We start from the raw sequence: 25,242 nt of genomic DNA, 5'->3' as shown, positions 1-25,242 counted from the left end.
ATATTAGACTGCATTCTCATTGGTAGTCCCTTCAATCAGTTGCCTGGAAGTTGTCAAAAGTTTATCTTGGGTTCTGCCCAGGTTACTTTGCCAATGGTTTCACCTGGAGTCGCTTGAAATAGCCAAATATTATTCACATTCTATGATTTCTAGTCGCTGCCCTGCTTCCAGCGTGGGTGCTGCTTCAGAGATGGACACAGTAACTTAGATGAAGTTTAAAGTACCCCTGCAGAACACTGGTCAAGTGGCAAGTCAACTTAGCTCTGCAACATAATGGGAAAAAAGCACATACACAATGCACTATTGCTCACAATTCCATAATACTCACCAAGACCTTTAAAGTGACTCTCCTTTGTAACCAATTGGAGTAAACCTTTAAGTACCAGAGGAATGATCGCAGCACTTAATTTGAAATAAACTGATAAAATGTGCCTTAACATTTAATGGGTGTTAGAGTCACTTGTAACGACAACCTCTGCAAATTTTTTAAAGATATCTGAGAGACAGTTTTCAACAAGATTTAGGTCACTTTAAAAGGCATCATAATTTCATCATATGCCCATCAGAAAGCTATGACATATCCATTTTTCATCTGTAAAGACTGGATGTGTATTTATTTCTTTAAATTATAGCAATTGTATTTGATTCATTTAAATTCTGCTATGCTAAAGCTAAATGTCTCATTATTGGCCTCAAAAGTCCAACTTTACATTATCAGATTTACTCCTTATCCTTCTACATCCCTGAAAGGTTATTCTCTGCTGCACTCTTTGAGCTTTATTCAGTTTAAGCTAAATGGATGATTTGTAAACATAAACCCAGAGAGAAAGTGGGGTATAGAAAGTGTAATCCTTTGCAGACAGATAAAGGAAAGTGTAACATTTTTGTTGACTTAACAAGTTAAATTAAGACCCTGGCTACTGAAAAAAAGCAATCAGAGTTTGAGATAATTTCTCCAAGGCCAACACAAATATATAAGTTACATCCGTAACCTTGCCAAGCACTTGTTTTATGTACATAACCTTGGCAGAGGTGAACTTTGCTCTGGCATCAGTGGTAACAGAGCCCCCAGAGGCAAATAAGGCTTCAGACAGCAGCACAAGCAACACTGCGGCAGTACGAGACACATAAACACAACCGTGTGCGCAAATACATGCACATGCACATACACACTCCAGCTTCTCTGTATTCATCAGATGTTTTATACTGAGCCCAAGGGCTAGCTTTTAAAGATTACACAGCACTCTCTCTTTCTAGATCAGGTAGAATTTTTTTAACAGGAAATTGCCTGATCCACTGTCCCAAAGGGAGTGCTAGTAGTGCACCTCAAATACAAACACCAACACAGACAAAAGACTCAGACTCACACAGAACCGCATACTAATGGGTACACAAAGATGAACACCACCTTCTTTATTTGCAACACTAAGTGCATAAAACTACATAACTGACTATTTCCTCTCGTGATGACATGAACATTATAGAGTCAGTTCCCATCAAAGCCAAATTCACGTGTGCCTGCTGGTGACAATTTAAGTTCTAAGTCCTAAACAATATCTCTGTTTCTGTTTAGTAAACTTGAAAGCACATAATCCAATAAAGTACTGAATCAAAGGTAATGGCGAGTAACAGTGTGAATTTATATGCGATTAAACTTGGGTTATTTTATTACTTTTTTAACTGGTAATGAACAAAGAAATGGCAATTCATAATGTTAGCTAATTATTTATTAGCTGGTTTGAGCATTATTTCAACTTTTATCATAAAGTTTCAACTAACTTTGATAAAAGATGTTTTAGAGCCTGTATAAGGAGACAGTTTGGGTCATTAGGTTGTTAGGGTTGCAATATTAATGACTACCAATTATTAATAGTCAACTGATTGTTTAACATTCAAATAACTCTAAAGTTTACAGTATATGAACGGTGGGCTGATAATGTTTCTTTTTCTTGATTAATCAGTTTATCTTTAATCTATAACCCCTGACAAAATACTGAGAACAATAAAACCTTCTCCTAATTACTATTTCTCAAAGTGTGCCCTATTTTTATGACGAGACACATAAACTTTAATAAAAACGAGTAACTGATTGTCAAAACAAAGAAACTAACAAGTTTATTCAAATTCAAATTTGACTAATGATGTGACCCAGAAATTTAGTGAGAATACTTTAATGTTCTGAGAGACAATCTCATCTCAGCATTAAAGGACAAGCAGAAATAGTCATTTTTAGGAAAACCACCTCTGTGCCATCTGACCAGAACAGGTCAGATGGACTTGAACAGACAGTAGAGATGTTTATGAAGTGTAGGGAATCACAGTTATTCAGAAGACAGAAGTTTAGAAAACTGATGCATGGGGTATATATCATTCAGAAACACTGAATGTGCATTTAGTTTGTTAGGTCACTCTAGCAAACAGGATGGAATGACAGGAAATTGGCAAAGAAATAGACGAGAGGGCGTTTTGGCCCATTAAACCATACATAAAGTGGATGAAACCACACTCAAAAAAGGAAAATTGGGCGGTTGTTACATTTATAAAAGTCTAACTTGTAATTTGAACAAAATAATTTCATGTTTCTATGGTGAACGTAATTAAACCATGTAGGATCTGTATGAAATTCAACAACTTAATTTGTTCTTGTTGAGAAGACATGATATAATCTAGTAAGAGTGGTTAGTTGCCTGGACTCACAAAATTCACAAAATCGCATGAGATTTCAACCACAGGACAATCACTGGGGTTATAAGAGGCAGACAACTATACACACACCACGTGTATGCTATTGCTATTTATTGTGGTTTAACGTGTCAAGGACACAAATGTAAAGAAAATTCTGCATCAAGCCTTGTAATAGCTTTCCTACTTTTGTTAATCCTGGATTGACAGCTCGGTGGCGCAGTGGTTAGTGCCGTTATCTCACAACAAGCATGGCCAGGGTTCAAATCTGCAGTCTAGCTAGTTTGCAGTGGGTTCTCTCTAGGTACTCTGGTTTCCTCACATAGTTAAGAGTCATGAAGTTATTGGGGATAGGTAAATTGTTGATTCTAAATTACCCATAAGTATGAATGTGAGTGCAAATGGTTGTTTGTCTCTGTGTTTTAGCCCTGTGATAGACTGGCGACCTGTCCAGGGTGTACCTTGCCTCTTACTTTACGATACAGGCTGGGGCACAACTTCTGGGTTATGCCCTAACATAATGTTAGCCAGACTCTAGACTTTGTTGAACATTATGTAATATGAAGACAACATGTAGTATTTAAGTGACCAAGTAGTATTGGGGTAAAAGTTATTAAATAGTGTTGGAATAAAGTGAGAAAATTGTGAAGGATTAAAATATTCCAAGAGCTCAATTTACTTCATCTAAACATGTTTCAAGCACATTTTATCAACACAAAATGCACAGGTTTATTGTGCATTTTATGGATAAGTTGTGTTGATTTAACTCAGTTGTTTAAGTTGCTGCCAAAGCAAAACATCTGTGTGTAACCAATGTACACTATTGAATTAAGTAAATCCAATATGCTCTTTTTTCAGTGCATATATGCAATTCTGCAATCTGAACAAATTATTACAACAAGCTCTAGCAAAACCTGAAGTGTAAAGAAGAAAGGTGCAAGCAAAGGCGAAAGTGCCACAAGACCTGTGGATCAAGGTGAATAAATGTAAGCACTAAGTAAGCAGAGATCTTGACTATCTGGAGGCTGTGTGCAAAAGCCTTTTAACTTATCCATGTGCAGAGGCTATGTTATTTGGATTTTTTAAAGAATACTTAATGCAGGAGCTTGAAATAGTTTCCCCCATTTCTCTCAAAGACACCGTTTAGCAGGCAGCAGCTGTGTCTCGTCTCAATCGTCTAGTCAAACAAAAGTCCATAAAAGCCCTACATGCCAGTTGATGACTGAAAAAATAAGCTAGGACTCGGTAAAAATCACAAAATTGCCAGTGCAAGGTCTAAAGGAGGTGGACTTGCCCATCACATACCTAAATCTGCCACTGGCTGGAAGCTGCCTTTCACATTATTTCAACCAAGGCTGAAGTATGAAGAAATATAATGCCAAAGAAGCAGCACTAGCTCAAGTGAAGATTTTACAAGTTTAGAGTAGATGCCACAGAAAAGGCATTTATCTAGAAAATATATATATTTTTAAAGTACTCAACCAGGCAGCATGGATATATAAAACCATATAAAAAAAACAGAAGGACTACTTCAAAGCGAGCCTATTCACTCTTGAGACTAGGAGACCTGAGGGGTTATTAACTCAAGGGGATTCAGAATAACTTCTTCAGAGTTTACTCTTGATGATTCACTTACAAATATCTCACAAATTATGACACTGTGTTAGAAAATAGCTTTAAACATATTTGACACTCAACTTTTTATCCTTTTTTCATCAGTAGTGCTAAACCTTAGAGCTGAAGTGCCAAACAAAAGGTCCAGGGGCCACAGCTGGCTTTCCAAAGACTACTCCAAAGGCTTTGTGAAGAGGACATACATTTTAGACCTGTAACTGTATTTACTGTATGCCCCCCCCCCCCAACCTATCAATGGCAATTTATACTACATGAAAGCAAATAAGCTCTAGACAAGCAGTTAAATAACAGAAAGTCCCTGTTTTTTAGAAAATATTTTACAGAGTTTTCTCAGTATAAGACATCAGAATGAAATTCTGTCAATTAAAAAGTTTCCGTTTTATAATTACGAGGCAATCTGTGCAACAAGCTAACAAACCTTTTTCTGTAATTTTACACCTTTATTTGTTATAATTTGAGCATTTCTTTATCATATAGAAACACTAAGACGTCGTTTTGAAACTGACATTCTTTTTCTTATATTAAAATATCTCAGGGATTAAATGTATAATTAAACTTCCTTACACTGGCCGAAAGCAGAGTTTCACTGCTCCAACCCACTTAACATCAAAGTGGGTTATACGTGGCCCACAATGTAAAATGGGTTTGACATCCCTGCTTTAGACTATGTAAATTAAGAGCCTGCAGTATTCTTTAGGATGGCAAAGGAAGCACACAAAGGAAACCATTTAGTGTCATGTACACCTCAAATTACCTTCTAATGCATAACAAGACGGCATAGAGGACCTAAAACACTGACATTTTAATTTTATATTTATCGTTTATACAGGAAAGACTTGCTGAACACACATGCCCTTTCTCAGCTAGGCTCTTCTTCACATTCACGCCCTGGGGAGCTGCCCAGTGTGTATCAGACCCAAGCTAGTTGATGTTCAGCTGCCTTACTAAAGGGCGCCTTAAATTTTAGTGCTGAAAATAAAAGCAGGAAAGGAAGACATTCTTTTTTTTTAACAGCCAGGAAGTTATCTGGCAATTCTCTGTAAGGCCACAATTTAATTTGATTATTGAAACTGTTGGGCATTTTTGTTTCTTAGTAGACAGAGAAAATTCCTAAGGCTACAACATGCTACAAACCCCCAAAAAGTTGTGTATACAATGATTTGTGTATCAAAGAACAAAGACAACATTTGATGCGATGCCTTTGTTCTTTGTTAAAGAACAAAGACATCACATAGTGTAAAACTGGGATTTGTTTAAATATATACTTATTGATGCTTCAGACACATTTCTTCAAAGTTGGGTCAGGGACGTGTTTACCACTTTGTTTCATCATCTCTTCTTTTTACAGCAATGTAAAACGTAAAGTGTTTGAGAACTGCAGAGAAAAGTTGCTGTAGTTAAGAAAGCAAAATGTTTTCTCTCAAGTTTTTTTTTCTCTGTCCATCACCAACACGGATTTCAAATCAAATAATCGAGATGTGACTGATTCAGCTTTAATTCAAGGAGTTTAACAAAAGTACTTTATTACTGGTTTAAAAATTAGAGTAATTTTTAATCCACAGTCCCCAATTTTGAGAGGCTCAAAAGAAATTGGACAAACCAACATAATTTCAAGCTTGAGAATTGTTTTTAACAGTCACTCACAACCCTTTGAATTCTAGAAGCCAAAGTAATCATCAAATGCTGTTTTTCCACCTTTGAGATGCTCTGCAAGGCCTTTTATATAACTGCCTTCAGTTGCTGCTTGTTTGTGGGTCTTTCGGTCTTTAGTTTAGTCTTCAATAGCTGAAAAGCAAATAGTAGGGTTTAGATCAGGTGACTGACTTAATGAATATCCCATTTCTTTGTCTTGAGAAACTCTTGGGTTCCTTTTTCAGTATGCTTTGGGTCATTGTCCATTTTCACTGTGAAGTTCTGCAATCACATTTGCAGCATTCGGTGGAATCTGAGCAGGGAGTATAACCCTGCACACTTCATAATTCTTCCTACTACTTCTATCAGAAGTCGCATCGTGAATAAACACTAGTAGCTCAGTTCCAATATACCTAGGCCAAAACATTGCATCTACAATGTTTGACAGATGATGAAGTATAGTATACTTCAAATCACAAGCCATTTATTTCCTTCTCCACGCTTTTCTCTTCCCATCATTCTGTTACAAATTAATCTTGACTTCATCTGTCCAGAGATTAATGTCCACAACTGGGCATGGTCATTTCAATGTTTTATGGAAAAGTCTAATCTGACCTTCTTCTTCTTAAACACAACAAGTGATTTGCACTGTAGACAGTTATACTACTTAAGGTGTCCCTTGCTTTTGGAGTGTGACAGTAAAACACCAAAACAATACCTCCTCAAAAGTGTTTTTGACTTGGAGAGATGTTATTAATGGTTTTTCTCAACCAAGCAAAGAATCTGTGATCATCCATTTTAACTGGCTTACAAGGACTCTGGGGCCTTTTGATGTTGCTAAGCTGGCCAGTGGATTTCTGCTTTTTAAGAAAGTACCAGATTGTTCTTTTGACACTCATAACGTTATTATCTCTCTAATAGGTTTATTTTGTTTTTTCACCCTAATTATGGTCACCTTTACTTCCATCAACAACCTTTTGGACCTCAATTCGTGCAAAGCTACAAAAAGTGGAATTTAGTCAATTGCACGACTTAAAGCTGAAGCGCTGCACTGTAATCACATTGTCTGATTTAGAATCTAATGTGGTGATGTAGAGATGCAAAAATGACACAAAAAAATTGCCACTGTCCAAAAGCTTATAGATGTAACTGTGTATAAGCATTTATTTTGAAAGATTTCAAAGTTACAACATCACTTGTAAAGATGCAGATCTTCCCTAACAACTCCAAGCAACTCATTTGGAAGAATTGACCCAAAGATGTTGGCATCAGAACAGAAACAAAAGCACCAGAGCGGAAAAGGAAATGGAGGTGTTTTTCCATGAGGCAACACAACCAATTTCAGGTGACATTTTACATCAATGGCAAAATATTGTGTCTGGCGGCCAGAGTGCAGGGATGTCAGCCCGTTTGGCCAACACGTCTTTTCACCCTGAAGAGACTCAAAGCAAAAAAAGCAAGGCTCCCTTTTTTCCAAAAAATGTCCTGCAGTTCGTGCAAACCTGGAGAATTTGTTTCTGCAATTATCAGGACCCAGCTCTAACACACACTATTCACCTTGTTGACAAAAATAAGAAACAACTGGCCAGAGATTGCACTGAGGTTGGGACTCAAACTAAGTCAATTTATGGAGCCTTTTGCTAGTTAAGAGTCTGCAGTCACATAAAACAGCAGCAACCCCTGAGATCATGGGTACTGGATTTTTCTTTGAACCTGTATGTGAGTCGCTGCAGAAATGTTCTACCAGTTAAAAAAAAAAAAAAGAGAGAGAAAATATCTTTCATCAGTAGCTTTGCAACATCAAACTTCAACAATACACAGAAAATGCAACTAATGGTGTGATCTTCCTGAGCTATTGAATTTCATGACCACAAAAATTGGCTTCTGTAGAAATTCCTACTTATTATTTCATTATTTGCCAGAAATAATCCACTTGTTATCTGTTTTCTTTTAAAAAAAATCTCTTTGTGATAATGGGGTGGCAACTAAGCTAGAGACAGAGAAAAAAGTGTTTTGTTTTGTTTTTTTAGTTGAATTGTTATCCAAAAGAGTAAGAAGAAGAAGAAGAATATGAGAGGAAAAACAGCCCAAATACCCTCACTTTAACTCCTAACAACAAAGAAATTAGATCAGGCAAGAACCCTGGAGTCAGATTGGGTCAGAAAGAAGATCAAATGTCCATCTCCCCTGTGGAGCTTTGTAAGCACCACATCAGCACCACTTTTCACCACCAGCTAATACACCTAATGGACCCCACCATATAAAGGCTACTCTCTCTTGTGACTCTGTATGTATGTGTATGTGGGTGGGTGCGTGTAAGAAACAGCTAGATCAGTGGAGAGAAACAGAGAAGAAAAACAAAGGGTGCTATACAGACAGGTTACAAACAGTTCAAAGGAAAGGAGCACTTAATGTAAAGTTTTCATTCCATCTTTCAGTCTGACATGTGCGCCCCTTTCGTGCACTCCTCCCTTTAACTGACAGCATAAAAATGTCTCAGCTTCATGTTTGAATGAGCACCCCGGTCATATTTGCTTTACTTACTGGGTTTGGCCAATTAATATTTACATATTACTTTCAAGTCTGAACTGCGTGAAATCAGGATATGCACAAACTCACAGCAGTGCATGTCTCTGCCTGACTGTATTTTGTCCAGCTCACTAAATGCATGCCTGTTTTGCAGAATGTCCCGAATAGCAGCAGCATGTGTGTGATAACATATCTCAAAAACTTAATTTCTTAAGTGCAATTCGTTTGAGACATTTATGATGCTTTTTTGTAGAGCAACCTCTCTCTCTCTCAGAGATTATGGCAGTGGTGGGGTACAGGTTTCTTTCAGCTCAGTGCAGCACACACACAAACTAAGACCCTGCCTTACAATAGAGAAGAGAACCAAACATTCAAAAGCCTGATTAATTTTCACCAGACCAATGCTGACAAGGCTCATTGCCACATGTGCAAATCTTTTTTCCCCCCCAATTACGTGGCTTTCTCTGTTGCTGTAAAATAATGTCTACATGCAGCCTAGTTTCAGATGAATTATGTAGGTTTTATAAGACTGACATACCTACACATAATAAAAATAATCACACAAAAAAATTTAGGTCAACTTTTACAGAATGGAAGCCCTGAACAAGCTATATATTGAAAAACGTGGAAGAACAATCGTTCATTCCTCAACATAAAAGAGGGAATGGAAGTGAAAATGGCTTATTCTGGAGCTGACTTGGATTGTGAACTCTCTGCTGTTATTACCACACAGTTATTGTTTCTAGGCCTTTAATTCGACACCCTCCCACCCCGGGACCCATGCATTAGGGACTGTTGTACTTTTAATAAGTTTTTAGCTAATGCATGTAATAAATCAACTATTATCATTAATTATTTTTCACAATTAAAAAAAAACTTTCCCACAGCATTAGTAGAGATTAAAAAGATAACGAAAAAAGTTTAATTTCCACTTATGTTTACGTTACTTAAGCATGGTAGACTAAATCATTTACCTTTCCTCTCTCCTCACACTAGCAGCAGATAATGTCATGACATGAAACTGAAGTGATCTGTTAACCTCACCACCACCAGGTCTTCCTGCTTTTCTGGTTGAAACCCAACTTTGCATCTTGTGCAGCTCCTGTGGTTACTGTGGTACTACACTTTTTCACCATCAAATATGAATTTTATGGCAAAAATACTGTTACATAGTGAAATTTAGGATAGAACAGATTATCGTTTTAACTATGTATATGCAAGTTTTACAGTTTATAAATATTTACTGATTTAAACTGCAAATACTGTCACTTTGGATTACAGTGCTGCCATCCTGTAGTGGTTTACACATTTGTCTAATAAGGCAAAAGGCAAAAGATCCCTGGTTTGAGCCGGGCTCGATGTCCTTTCTGACACAACCTGGCATGAAAATCTGCAAAATCAAACATGGAACAACCTGCTGTGGCAACACCTTGTGAATAAGGGAGTAGCTCTACTGTAGTTTTATATTACTAATTTAATGTTGTTCTCAATGCATTTCTAAAATCCCAAATTCAAAGTACCACTGGAACACTATGTGACCAAAATCCTCAAATCGAAATAAATGGCTCCCTGTCTGCACCAGTAAAATGAGCTGTCAGACCTCATTGAAATCGCTGCCAGTCTTCAGTATCAAAACGTCTTATTACTTCCTTCTTTTACCACTTTCTCATCCCTTCTCCTACCCATTTTCTCCGCGTCCTTCACTTTCTTTATTTCTCTTTCAGCTTTGCTAATTTGCAATTGATTAGCTGTCCTCTCAGTCAGCTCAGTCCCATGCTCGACATCCCTCGTACCCTCCTCCCTCCTTATCCCTCGCCCCCCTTCCCCTTACCTCACAGCCTATCCTCTCCTCCATCCGCGAGTCAATTTCTCTTTAACGAGCATTGGTACATTTCACTCCCCGGGCACCGGGGCCCTTCTGTGTAAATAAAACACAGAGCAGAGTCAAAAATCAATGGGCCTATTACCCTCCGAAAATGCTAAACAAGCAAAATTAGTGTCTCGCTTGGTGGTGGAGGCCTTAATGTCCTCCGCCCTCCCCTTCCTACCCTCAGGATCACCACCAGCAGCCCCCCTCTCTTCAATCTCAGCATCCACTCAACAAGCCACATACTTTGTATCATCATATTGAATGCCATGGATAGAAAACACATATTTATGCCTGGGCATGTTGGTGTAATACTCAAAATCATTTGCTTCCAAAAGTCTCTCCCTCGCACAGGGACAAAACATGCACCGCACACTGCTGGCAGAAATGAGGGATTCACTCTTCTGAGAGAAAACATTGGGCACCACACGGAGCTACAGGCCACATTTAACCGCTTTTTATTTTGCCTGCCTTGCCCATATAAACACAGCACACGCGCACACAAACAGCAGCAGCCAGCAGGAATTTATAGTAGGGATCCCATATTTTATCAGACGAGTCTGATTAGTGTGGCAGTAAAAAGCTGCACGTGTGTCCAACATTTGCACGCAGAAATACACACGCGTACTGACAGAAACAAACACTAGAGCACACACAAGTAAATGTCTACATTGTAGGAGCACACGCACAATGTGAACAAATACACAAATAGTGCACACAAAACTAAATAAACAACGACAGTGTGCCTACAGACAAACACAGACCAACACACACAATCACACACGTGTGCCCACACACACACACACACACACAGAGTAAACATGTACAGTATGTACAGGCTGTTAAACATACACACACACGCGTGCGCGCATACACACACACAGCAAAGTAAACACATAGTATAGATACAGAAAACACACACATACACACACACACAGAAAGACAAAGGCCAAGAATTTATCACTTCCACTCTCTCTCACACACACACATACGCACGCGCACACAGCCACACACACTACACACACCATTTGTCTGGAAATGAGTGTGTAGCTGGTTAGCTGTGGTTCATTTATCCTGGCAGCTGATGTGTGGTTAACAGAGACATTTATGCTAATGACCTTCCGTGTTTAAAAAAAGGCAGCAATAATGTAAAGGCTCGTTAAAGGCCAAATCCTCGTTCGCTTGAGTCATTTTTCAGCCCATTTTCTTGTTCAATTAAACTGATGAAATTATTATTCGCATGTGAAATGACTATTCAACCTCACGAGGCAACCGACCGCTCGAAAATAGAACAGGGGACAAATGGATCAAATTCTTAAATGTTGGTGGCTGATGTTCTAGCCTTATCCTGGGCTGCTCCCGTTTCACTATGACGTTTACATTTCTTTACAATAATTCAGAAAGTTGCTAAACGTGTGCCTTGAAGGAAGTTTTTTTTAATGTGTAACTCATTTCTCAAGTTGGGAATTCTAATCCTATTTTATCAACATATTGATAATGTAACTTGTTTTATGTCGGAGAATTTAATGGCAATGCCACTTTTTCAGAGCACTTTGTAAACTGATAGCAGCCTTTGATGACATCCAGAAAAAGCAATAGCTATACTTGGGAAAATCAGCTGCGTTATCTGTATTATGGAAGCACATGAACCTTCGCTGTCAAAGAAAATGGTGAAAGAGAAAAGGTAAAGACCTCAAAACATATTCTTCCAGAATATTATCAGCATGCTGGGACATTTTGAAAACTGAGATATGTCAGTCCTCTGCTTAAAAGCTGTCCTATGTAATGGCGTGAATAAATTAAAGTGCCTCCAAGTTTGCTGGACTTTGCCCAGCGAGATATTTAGAATTTAAAGGCACTTACAAATTGGAATAAAAGTCCCATTTCCATTTGCATTCCTTTTGTCACACAGTACAGCGTGGTTTACGTCAGATGTTTTGTTTTGTTGTTTTTTTTCCTTTTCATCATTTGAGTAAAAACATCTCTTACCTGCTTGTGCATCTCGATGTTCAGCCCGTATGACATTTCGTAGTACTGAAACAAAGATAAAAGCAAGGTCGATCAAACATGTCTTCTCTGTTCCTCTTTTTTCACACACACACACACACACACACACACACACACACACACACACACACACACTAATAAAATACTAATGGCAACACATGAAGTAAGCTGTCTCACCATGACATAGTGCCTCTGCATCTCAGTTTTCTCACTGGCCAGTTTCTCACATTCCAATTTCAGACTGCGAGACAAATAGAAAATGTTTTGTTAGCACGTGTCACCATCAAACACACAGCAAGCTACATCCACGCCACACGCAAACACATGATCAAAAGTAAAACTAAAAGACCAAAAATCTTTTCTGACTTCTGACTTCTAACTGACTTATTTTGTAGGGAGTGGATAAAAGAGGATGAGCGAGAATGAAACAAGACTTTAGCAAACTGAAAGCGGAGATGATACTTGCACTATACTGAGCCTGCAAGTCACTGCATCCTGCCACTTTAAATTTGCATTTCTAAATATGAGAGCTACAAAAGAAAGACAAATAAGTTGTTGGATCGCAGCAATTTCCTCTGCAGACACAGGCACTTACTCAGCAGGTGTAGTGCAGTAATTAATGGATCAATGGACAACCACACAACCCTCATCATATATTCTTATAGTGCGAGTAAAAGCCTAAACTGCAACATCAACAAAAAAAGCAACCATAACATTAGGATCCATTTTGCGGAAAAGCTTAACTCTTTTGCGTCTGCCAGTGTATCGCTCCTCATAAAGTTTTTGTGCATCTTTTAAGAAGGAACTCATCAGGTTTATATCATCATCAAAACCATTGCGTGTACACTTCAAACACAGCAATGTAAAACATGAAAAAAACTGAGAAATTTCAACATTTGCTTAAATAATAATGCTAAAATCAGCTGAAAATCTGGGGCATTGCCAGACTTTAAATGTTTAATACCTCAACTTTATTTAAGTTTGATGATGACGGTGTCCTCTTCTTTATTTGTACTCTAAGGTTGGGGAATATTCTCAAACAGATTTATGGTTTTAGTAAGGTCCATAACATGTTTACATTTCTTCTAAATAAGAACTATCGTAATAATAAATACTAATAAATTCATCCTTAAAAAACATGAAACATGTGGGACCACAGTAATTCTTATTGTAGTGTATTCCCAGAGTATGTCTGACTCACTGCTATTTAAAAAAATGAATAAATAAAATCTGATCAGCGCCACCCTCGTTTTGGATTTCAGTGGAACGAAAGAGTTTGATCTGTGCGGCTGTAGCATTAAGCATGCAGCGCACCATTCAGCCTGTTCAGCCTCAGGACTGGCCAACAAACTGGACCACTGGTTCATCTCACCAGGTGATTGGGTAATAATTATGAGGTGGCCAGAAGTGGGTGATTATTATGCATTGGTATTGTGCCTGTGGTTCAGCCCTGAGCAATGTATTTCACACTTCATCATGTCAGGTAAAAAAGTATTTCACACCACTTGCATTTGCAGAGAGAGAGAGAGAGAGAGAGACGTGCATGCAAAGGTTGATGGGGGTTTACCTGTGGTTAGTCACTAGTAATAGATAGACCTTAGACAAATACAGGCTACCACTGTTTTAGCTGCATATGGTGCATTTGAGAGGAATAGCAATATAACATCCCTGAATATAAATGTCAAACTCAACATACTGTATTTCTTAATCGAAACTTAAATTAAAAAAATACATTTCTGTCTTGTATTTCATGTTCTTGCATCACACATTTCCCTAATAATTTGGTCATACTTCATGACTCATACATGACTAGTACACAGCAGCACAGAACTCGACCATTTCTTTAACATTATCTCGGGTTTTTCGGTTTACAGTGTGAGTCAATCCACAGTCAATCAATCAATTAATTCTTTTAGATTTATTATTTCTTTAGTTAGCTTTTTCTGTGTGTGGATGGGGGGGAAGGGGGTCACTAGTATAAGCTCCTGATATCCAAGGTGACTCAGGAAAACTGGTTTCAAATGACCAAAAGTGCAAGAACCAAAAGGTAATTAAGAAGAAAAAAAAATTATAGGTAACATTTAATAATCTAAAACCAAACGTATTTATTAATTATTAATTGTGCATTTTACATGTAAACATTTTTTAACATTTAATTTGTTAAATTCCTGCTATTAAAGTGATTAATTACTTCTAATGTGCACCCAGAACAACAGGGATCAAATTCGCAATCGCTTCTATTGTGGGGAATGCAGAACGGTTCGTAAGTTTACTGCCGTTCTGGCTGATGAGCTGATGTTTCCATGCAGCCCAAATGTCATGCTCGTATCCGAAATCCTACCTGTGATACTGCGCCTGCAGGAACTGGAACTCCTCCTTGATCCGGTCGCAGGACTCGGTGACAGTGAACTTGAACGGCTGTCCCGGCTGATGAGGGACCTCAATCCAAAGCAAACAGCGTGCGAAGGAAGAAAGGAAGAACTGAGCCACCAAAGTTCAGCGTCACGACACACACACAGGCAGGACTGTAGCTGACAATAGGCCTCTGTGATAAGGATGGCCTTTTTGGTTTCACTCAGTCTCCTTACACGTTAACTCACGCACACTCAGAGACACACATGCAGCTGTGGCAGTTTGACAATGAGCGCAATTGTCCGTGAGAGCGCGCAGTGGCACGGAAACTTGATCTAAACTGATTACGCATCAGGCGCGACTGTTAATCTGCGCTGTTTTGACACACTGCTCTTACCGCTACTGTTCTGTACTTACCGGATGCCGCGCCGGGGGGTACATCTTGCTCAGATCTCGAATCATTGAAAATGTATTGCAATGTTCATCCAGAAAAACACGAAAACAAAGTGTGTGAGAACCGAGCTTTCTCCGTGCGTAAAAAGTCAGTCAGTGGCTGGTTTGCGGGCTAAATGCAGGTTCCGCGAAGAGTGGAGACATCCTCGGACCTTTGGCTGACCAGAGACAGCAAGACAGTAATTCAAAAGTCCATTCAGCGTAATAGTAAAAGCAAAAATTGTCTCAGTCTTTTCCAAAATCTTCAGCACCTTATTCTAAGCGCTTAACGTTCTCCTTCTGAACTAACAACAAATCCTCTATCTTCTCAGATTTCTCACAGAAAACATAAAAATCTCGCACACCATGACCCTACTTGTCTGCGAGTACGCTTCTCCACAGCGTCCCGTTGTCACGCGTTCATTGGTTTATTTCCTACAGTCTCCGTTAAAGGTTTGCATCCTCATTCAGCACCGGCCGACCGACCATCTCTCCGACTACAGCAGCCTGCCTCTGCGACGCCAAATTTAGAAGCAACCAGTCGTACGAGCTCAATTACATATTCACTACAATTACAAGGACCCGTAGCACGACGTCGGGACGTGTAGTTTAATTCATATTAGTCGATAATAAGCCCTACAGATGTGCGTCTGCTGTAAAGAACTACAACTTCCCAGCTCCTTCGCGAAACCCCCAAAGCCAATGGTGTGTGGTCCGAGGGAGGAGCGGCCATTAAAGCCAGCCAATAGCGACAGCAAAGTATACACGCTCCGTTGCACCCCCCTGCCAATCATCTATAAACTATCCAATCACATCCAGCAAGACGCGATTTATGCAGACCCCCACGTGGGGGCTGCTCTGGTACAAAAGGATGTCACAGGGATTAATCTGAAAACTATCTGTTGACTTATGTGTTCTTTTTTTTTTTCCAGAGACTTTGGGGCAGAAGCGAACATATGGCCCCTTGGTCTCATGTTTTTTTTCCTGTTTCCTAATTGAATCACCTATTAAACAGTCTGCTATCATGTCCGCAGATTGCACCTATAACCCTGCAATTAAATTCTCATGCAGCCCCCTCATCTCTCACTTCACATTATGTAAATCATACAGAGGGTGGACAAATAAAAAACTGATTATGTTAGAGCCACAAAGGTGGCATCAATATCAGGCTGGATGTCAATTAGCGATTCAGCCCGTTCTATTTATTCATGTCTAGTTGGAAAAACATTTACACAAATTTCTAATTTTATGTTTTTTTCTTTTAAATTAAGTTTTTAACTACATAATAACAATCTGGTTGGTTATGGTTGGGCTGTTTTTAACTTCTTCTGCATTTAAACATTTAACAAATTTTAGAAATCCCTCAGATCTCAACTTGAAAAGTGAGTAGCATCTGTGACTGCCAGCTAAAATATACCGCAGGCAAATTAAATCTGGTGAAGTGAAATTATGATGTCAGTACTTTATGTACTTGAGTTGCCTTTGGCTTCTGATTATGGCTGGAAAATGCTGCTAATACACATTTAGGCTCCCACCATTCTTTCGTTTTCTCAGTCTCTTTTTTGTGATCTCATGTCTCAGACAAATTCCTAATCCTAAATGCTAATCCTGCTGTTCATATTTCAGCATACACTCTAACATACAGCACACATGTGACATTATCCTTTTTTTTTATAAGTACAAGCAGAGTTAATGCATTTTATGTATTCCATACGTGTGCACTGCTCAGATAAATGCCGCCTAAAAGAGCTTGAATCATTTGCCTAATTTGTCTGCCCTTTAAGTAGTACAACCCAAATGGAACACCTCTTGCTAAGTAAATTGAAATATTATGACTAAGACTCTCTTTCTCACACACACACACACACACACACACACACACACACACACACACACACACACACACACACACACACACAGAGTTGACACCATTCATTTTGAGCGAACAAGTGCATATAGTCTGTCAGCCTGCATTTGTGGCTGTGAGAAGATGTTCAGTGTGGGTAGATGAAACACACTGTTGCTGGGTCAGCAGCTCTCTTCACTGCTGCCTTCGGTCATTTAGCAGAACTAACTGACTGTGTCCAGAAATCTTAATCATTTTGTGCTGCACTACACTTTATATTTCATGTCCCTTTCTCTGAATTTATCATTACCCATTAAAGCTATTTAGGATCACATTTGTTATAATGTGTGTGTCTGCCTCACACGACACAATAAAATACATTTCAGTGCTTCAGTAGTATATGTTGTAATGTTACTTCTATGATTAATAATAATATTTGTTCAAACATACTAACAGGTGTATGAGTTACTATCCACAATGTGACACCACATCAATCCACTTTCCTTGTCAGTCTGTCTGCTTCTGTCTTGTCTGTTGTCTCTGCCTCTCCCTCAAACATACATGGGATTGTGCGCACAGAGACACACACACACACACACACATCGCCTCAGCCATTCAAATACACATCTCTATCTACCACACATACAAACTAATATCTCAGGTAAGCACAGAGCCTAAAGTGACCTGCTGTCGCGGTGCGTGAATCCACCAAGGCTGTGAAAAGGTAATATCATGCCCTCCCTCTTTTCTCCTCCAAGGGTTGAGCCATGATGTGGACGAGCAGAGGAGGTGCAGAGGTGAGGGAGGGGGACGGGTGAGGAGGAATAAACAGATTTATTTGCCTGTGCCCCTCTCTGATTATTTTGCCCCTGTCTTTTGTTCCAGACCTTATGAAACCCAAATGTCAAGTGAGGCGAGGGCCTCATATCGAGTCCTGTCAATCATGACCCTCTGCGCACCTGAAGCTCTGACGCCGGATTATTGGCTTCAACACAAGGGCTGCCTATGCCGCCAGGCACGATGCCTCAGACGATTCGACAGCCAAGGCTCTCTCTTTTTTTTTTCTAAAGAGGAACTTCATTTGGCAGCTGATGCACAGGAGATTGCACAGGAGCGGATTTTGAGCCTAGATGGGTAGCAAGCTGGATGCTGGATGTCTGTGTGTGTATGGAGAGTAGCTTATACAGGGAGGGGGGATTAAGGGGGAGGCTTGACATGGTCTGTGGTGGGGAGTGGGTGGCAAGGAAACCCGACCTTAACATCTTGCTCAGTGCACTGATCCCAACTAGATATCAGTACCTGTACATATGTCCCTCCCTCCTTCTCACTGTTGCACACACGCAGATGCACACACATCACTGCCTACTGCTTCTGCTTATCTTTAATATTATACTCCCTCACTATTACTTTTCAACATCGTGCTCTTACAAATACAGACCACTGGTCGAGGATAGCATACCCTTGTTTAGCTTTCCATGCAGCATATAAAGACTAGATGAGATCTTTGTGTACACTCAGAAAATAAAGTATCTTCCACTACATTTGGGAATATACCAGCTGATCACCATAGCTTTACCCTTTAAAGTACTGCCATTGTAAGCTTGTAGTTTGTACCTTAAGGAGACCAATCTTCTAAATCAGGGTACAAAAACGGAACGTTTAAAAAGGGTGCATCTTTAATTTTATACGTCCTCGGGGTGATCCATCAATAACCCTGACACGGCTGTCCATGAAGTTATTGTAGACAAATAATCACTAATTAAGGTGGTTGCCTGTGTGAGGAAGCCAGAGAAAACTAAACAGGCACAAATAGAACAAAGCTCAATACAAGATACAAGAAAGATACAGAATGGCAAATGTAAGAATTTATTGAATGCTTTTAATTTAACTTAAAGAAACAGGAAAATCTTCCTGTAGGGACAGAAATTGGTTTTCACTTTACTGCTATTTACGTTTAATAATGTGTGCCACATCAACTTTAAATGGTGCAGAAGGTGTTGTTTAGGCGAGACTCCTCAGCAAGCGCATTAAAAACTAATTATCAGTCAGGCTACATCGATTGCTGTAAACTCCACATAACATGGCAGCACCAGCATGGGCTCATTATGATAGCTGCTTCAGTGTGTTTCACTGGACACCAAAGCTTTGTGCAACTGCAAATTAAAACACAAACAACACAGATTTTCATACCCGAGCTAATGATTTAATGTTGTATACGACTAATAGTATTTTGTTGCATCAATGAAATTAACAAGTAGAAGTCACAAAATATTTTGTAGCTCAGCAGAGAAGAAAGCGATGTATACTCGTCATTGGTGCTAAGGAAATGTGGGCTTATTTTAGTGCTCATATACAAAAGCCTAATGGACTATCTCCTAACTATTTATCTGGTTTGTTCATTAGTATGCTCCTTCTAGATTTGCAAGAACTTGTAATTTTGGTCTCTAAATGTTCCCCCGAGAAGAACAAAGATGCATGGAGATGTTCCAGTTTTGATTTATCTTCATGTATTTCTATTATATTTGTATTTTGTTTTTTATTCTCATGTCCTGTTTGTTACCTTTTTTGCAATTTTATTTGTTTTTCAAACTGAAATAGCTGACACAAAGCTTCTGGGTGTGTTCAATGGTCAGCTGAGTGGCACTGAGAGTCAGTGTTATTAGGCCGTGACAACTCAAGAACAACAATAGATCCCTGCGCACTCTGCGATGTATCATCGCACAATATACTAAAGAATTTGCTCGCTTTTAGTTAGTACTTTTATTCCTAACGTGTTTGGTTAACATTGTGGATATGAAAATAGAAAATAAATCAGGAAGAGCAGAAGATTTGTAAGGAGTAAGTGAAGGCAGTTGTGAAGAGGCTAAAGAGTAGAAAGGAAGTTGGTCAAGATGACATACCTGTGGAGATATGGAGATGTCTAGGAGAGAGGAGGTTTTGACCAGATTGTTTAATGCATTCTTGGAGAGTGACAGGATGTCTGAAGAGGAAGAGTACTGGTACCAATTTTCAAAAACAAGCTTTATCACTCATCAGTAACTACAGAGGGATAAAGCTGATGAGCCATGACATGAATATGTGGTAAAGAGTTGTTGAAGTTAGGCTGAGAAGAGAGGTGATAAAAAGCACTACAGAAACAATGTCTGCTTGGAGAGTGTTGATGGAGAAGTACAGAGAAGGTCAGAAGGAGTTGCTCTGTCTCTCTGTGGATCGAGAGCGCGCGCATGATAGAGTGCCAAGAGAAGAACTGTGGTACTGCATGAGGATGTCAAGAGGGCAGAAAAGTATGTGAGGCTGGTGCAGTACATGTATCAGGACAGAGAGACAGTGGTGATGTGTGTGATAGAAGTGACAGATGTATTCAAGATGGGGGTGGGATTACATCAGGGATCTGCTCTGAGCCCCTTCTTGTTGGCTGTGATGATGGACAAATTGGCTGATAAAGGTCAGGCAGGGGTCTGTGGAGTATGATGTTGGCAGCTGACATTGTGATCTGTAGTGAGAGTAGGGAGCAGGTGGAAGATGGGAGCAATGGCAGGTGGAGGAATCTGATGGAGAGAAGAGGAATGAAAATCAGCAGAAGACAGACAGCGTGTGAATGTATGCGAGTGAGAGGAAGGCAAGTTTACTCGTGAAGATCCAAAGAGCAGAGATAGAGGTGGATGAATTTAAATAAATACCAGGGGTCAACATTACAACCATCCAAAGCAACAGACAGTGCACAAGAGAGGTGAAGAAAGGAGTCCAGGCAGGCAGTACTGACAAAGCTTATTTAAAATAAAGATTGATATTTCCTGGTGTAAATTATTTTAAAATGAGAAAGACCAAGGAGAACGGGAAATTCTACATGTGCCATAAACAACACTTTCTAATAACGGTGAAATGTATTATTTATTATGATGCATAACTATAGTGCTAAATGACAACGTCAATATAAATAACCTAGCTTTTCCACTTATTCTCACCTGAGGTGTTGTTATCACATACTAAAGGTTGGTCAAATGTGTTTCTATATTATGAAATCTTAAATGTCGCTTACATCATGACCAATGTTCCCTCTAATTTTTCATGTGTCTGAGCGAACACACCAACTCCCTGAGCGGCCCCTTGGACCACTGTGAGCAACAGCAGACGTGTGCACTGTGGTCACACCACCAACGAATCCATCTAAGTTACATGGTTTATTAAAATAATCAAATTACAGCATTTACATTTATGTTAGACTACTTTTAATTAACTGCTTTAGCCCACTTACAATGAAAATTTGAAAAAATCTTGTTCATGACCTGTGTAGTATGTTAACACTATTGGAAGTAAAAATAACTTGAACTCCAATTTTGAAAACACAACTTTTTTTTATATATATATATAAAGCTCTGACTTGTATTATGAGTATGAGTCTGTGGCCTGGGAGAGAGTCCTGTAACTCTCTGTCTGCAAAATACAGGATATAATGACCAATGCTGTGCAATTAATTATATAGTTACTTCTTCAAAAAGTAACTGAGTTATGCAAACAACAAAGTTTTTTGCAGCTGTTTACCTAAAAATGCAGCCAAGGTGTTTTTTAAATAAACATTTCAAACTATTTACAGAACAATCAGCTGTTCTGCATCAAATTTGATGCCACACAAATTATTTGTGCCACTCCAAAAAAATAATTTCTGTCCACTATGAGATAAAGGAGAACAGCAGCCTGATACCTGCAGGCCTGACAACAGGAGATGTATCACTCCTGTAACACCTGTAACATTCAGCAGTCGCCTCATTGTTCTGACACACACAACAAAACTATTGACTACACTACACACTAACTACACAAGATTAGCGCTAAACGTGGCAAATCTCTCACATCTCAAAACACCGCCGTCACTCCTAAAACTTCCCCCTTCCTAAACAACTAAATGCCATGTTGCCATATCATTTTTTGATTGGTCCACATGGTACATTTTTCCACCAATAGGAAAGGCTGTGGGGAGGGGAGGGGGGTGTTTTTGCTCACAGGCGGAGAGTGCTTTCGAGGGTTTTCCTTATAAAACGCCGTTTTTAGCGTTTCTTCCCGCAGTAAATATAAACAATGACAGTATTCAGGAAGAAAACAAACATTGGATATATTTTTATCATAACTCTGGTTTTACGTGGCCTATCAACACAATTTAAAAACTGTTATAGTTTTTAAATTAAGGTATAGTCCACACTTTCTCCGTCAATTGTTCCGTCTGTCCTGCTCACATCTCCAATGGTTGTACACGTTGTCATTAACGTGGCTTCACTCCACATCAGCCACGCCGCTTTGCTAGCTAAAACATAAGTACGCTGTCATAGCCTGTCAATTAGCTCGATTAGCTGTGTATATACGAATGTGAATCGCGTCATTGGCTGGACTATGGGATAAGGTGGCATCGTTCTAATCCCATACTGGAGCAGCCAGTCACTGACTAACACTGCAAAACAGAATGAATTGTTAACGTATTTATTTTAATTTCAATTCAGGTTAGATTTTTTTTGTGTGCGCAACACAGATTTTCTGTGCGCAGAGACCGTGCCAGCAGTGCGCAATTGCGCACGCGCGCAGCTTAGAGGGAACATTGATCATGACGTGCCAGTTAAAGTTTGAAACACTTCAAATGTTCAAGGAATTGATTTCACAGACACACAACAAGAGAAGATGTTTATAAAGCTCATGACAAGGGAATTAAAAGGTTTTCACTTGGTAATAAATGGCATGGTAATAATTTTTATCTAATCATAAAACTGAAAAATTAATCTCATACATTCACGGCTGACTTTTAATTGTGGCCATGCCTCTTGCTCTAACAACAATCTGCTCTTGTCCCACAGGTCATCGGGGCTATCTAGGTATTTTTACTATTAGACAAGCACATTGTCTCACCACCACAATGGCATCCTCTAGGTCCATAGAAGGTTAATATGGTATCTCGCCTCTCATTGGTGTATGTGGATGTTGGGGGTCCAGAGTCTAACTAATCATACTTCAATAAGCACTAACCACTGGTCCGTGTTCTCAAATCTCCTGTCCTTACAACAAGCCGTGTCTAAATCCCCCATGGTTGCCCCTTTAACACGTCATTAATCCCCGACGGCCGCCCCTTTGAACAGGGAGGGATAACCAGGCCTCCTCAGACAGAGAGAGAACGAGGCAGAGGCAACGCGGAGCTGGATTTACTCTGCTACCAGCAGGTTAATCCTGCCTCCACGCTGAGTGAGTGACTGGAGGCAGTGTGTGTGAGTGTGTCTGTATGTGTGTGTGCGTGTCTTTATTGGAGACAGTTAAAGATCGGCTCCATCTCGGTAACGACTCTGGGGGAACATCAGCATCTGGTGCTCAAAGTCATCCAGTCCCCCGAAAGGAACATACAGATTGCTGCCATTTCTTTATTAGATTACAAATGGATGGATGCAAGTGTTTGTGCTGATAAAAACTGAAATGGCACGGAGCGACCAGATGACAAACAGACCAAGACAGTGAAAGGAGGAAAAAAAGAGGCAGACGTAGATGAAGAATAATTAATTACTGGGGAAGTGGTGACATCGAGAACATCTGAAACAGAAATCCTGAGGGTCCAGACAATGCACAGGGCTCATCAGAGCTACAGCATCCCAAAACGTGCATAACAGTAGATTGTGGCAGACATTGTAGGAGTAGATAACCGTTTAGTATTTACATGCAGCATAGTAACTGTAAACAAGTATATATATATATATATATATATAAGCTATAAGGACATTTAAAAGGCGTATCAAAGATCCCTGCTTGTCAAGAACTTCAATCCATTTGAGGGGATGTTTTATTTCAATGTTTTAGTCTAATACAAAATCTACTTTTATACACCAGCCTCCAATTACCATAGAAGAAATTACATTAGCAATCTAGCAAAAACTACAAAATATTAAAGGCCATTTGTTTAATTTTCAGGAACTTCTTCTCAATGCTTTATACCACAGTGAATTAATATATTTGAACATACAGTGAACTCAATGAAAAAGATGAAACTTTTATGGATATTTTATCTGTAAGAAATTAGTTCACCTCCTTCATCCATGTTTGCTCCATTATAATGAATCAATTCTCTAAATACACGTTAAAAAGTGCTAATTGTCCAGTTTGATGTATCACATTCATAAAACAACAGGGCAGCTGGTAACTTTTCTTTTCAATAAAAAAGTCCTTGCCTTTGTCTGCTGTGCAGGGGAGTCTCAGATAGGCAGTTGGACGTTTAACATTCTGTCTCCTCTTCAGTCTAAAAGACTAATCAGCCACTCGGCAGGGCTCTGGCTGCTAACCAGGACTAATTCTGCCTCCTGCTGGCTGGTGACACACACTGGGACAGCCATGATTGGCTGTTTAGCACCAGGGGGTACACCTCTGATTGTCTGCTTAGCATATTTTCTCCCTTCATTCTGATGGCATATACCAGCTCTTATCCTCATTGCACAGTGCATCGCAAAGGAATCAGGGAGGTTATAGATGGTGTTGAGCATGTGCTTGTGTATGTTATGCACTGCTTGCCCCACAGTTGTTTTTGGGAACACAAAAAGCCAAACTCACAAGCAAGCCAAACCTCCCCATCACCACTTTCCTCTCTTCATTATTGTACCGCCTCTTTTTTCTTCCTCTCTTCCACCGAGGCACAGATCAGATAGAATGTCACCTCTACAAACTGCCGCGAGCTAATTAGCTGTTAGCCATGTTTGTGTTCTTGACTGATGACAGGATCATTTACTCTGGTCTCCAGCTGGCTCTGTTTGTCGGAGCCATCTCATTAGCATGGCAAATTAGTCCCACTCAGTCAGGGTTCTGCCTCACCCAATGAGAAGTGATTGGAATGCAAATCAATCAAGAGGGCGGGCAAATGGAAATCGCAAAATGCGGTGAAGAGCAGAGGATGAGAATGTAGTGTCAATGTTTATTTTGGAGAGGATAAAAAATTCAAGCCGTCTTGTTTACAGGAAATTAGACAGAAAAGTGGAAAAGGTCGAAATTGAGCCAATTTGGGAAGTTTGTTCTTTGCAACGGTAGATCGTGAGGGGCATTTTTGGCCAATACGGGTCTCCTTCCACGGGATGGATGATGCACTGCTCTTTGGCATGTGACTCTTGTTAGCCTGAAGAAATCAACTGTAAATTATATAAACATTACTCTGAATTTGCAAGTTTAATTCCCTTAAAAGCTCAGTTTTACACTCTTTCTAAAGCCCATATTTAATCAGCATCAGCTATTCATCAAATCACTGCCCGGT

General features: G+C 39.5%; 1 protein-coding gene across 3 annotated transcripts in view; it reads right to left on the bottom strand.

The window, feature by feature from the left end:
* Positions 1–15,647, bottom strand: part of LOC134638376 (transducin-like enhancer protein 4) — a 43,758-nt gene extending 28,111 nt beyond the window's left edge. For 2 of the 3 annotated variants that reach the window (XM_063488887.1, XM_063488888.1), the window contains exons 1-4: positions 15,122–15,647; positions 14,694–14,791; positions 12,530–12,593; positions 12,335–12,379 (exon numbers count right to left, since the gene is read on the bottom strand). In XM_063488887.1, the coding sequence (XP_063344957.1) occupies positions 12,335–12,379; positions 12,530–12,593; positions 14,694–14,791; positions 15,122–15,166 (252 nt within the window). In that variant the 5' untranslated portion in view covers positions 15,167–15,647. The remainder of the gene's footprint in view (positions 1–12,334; positions 12,380–12,529; positions 12,594–14,693; positions 14,792–15,121) is intronic. The other variant, XM_063488889.1, reaches the window with a different exon arrangement.
* Between the last annotated feature and the right edge of the window lie 9,595 nt (positions 15,648–25,242).

This window comes from Pelmatolapia mariae, linkage group LG12 (assembly GCF_036321145.2).
Source record: "Pelmatolapia mariae isolate MD_Pm_ZW linkage group LG12, Pm_UMD_F_2, whole genome shotgun sequence".
Taxonomy (NCBI): domain Eukaryota; kingdom Metazoa; phylum Chordata; class Actinopteri; order Cichliformes; family Cichlidae; genus Pelmatolapia; species Pelmatolapia mariae.
The sequence above is the reverse complement of the archived record's forward strand: the minus strand, read 5'-3'. Positions and strand labels throughout refer to the sequence as shown.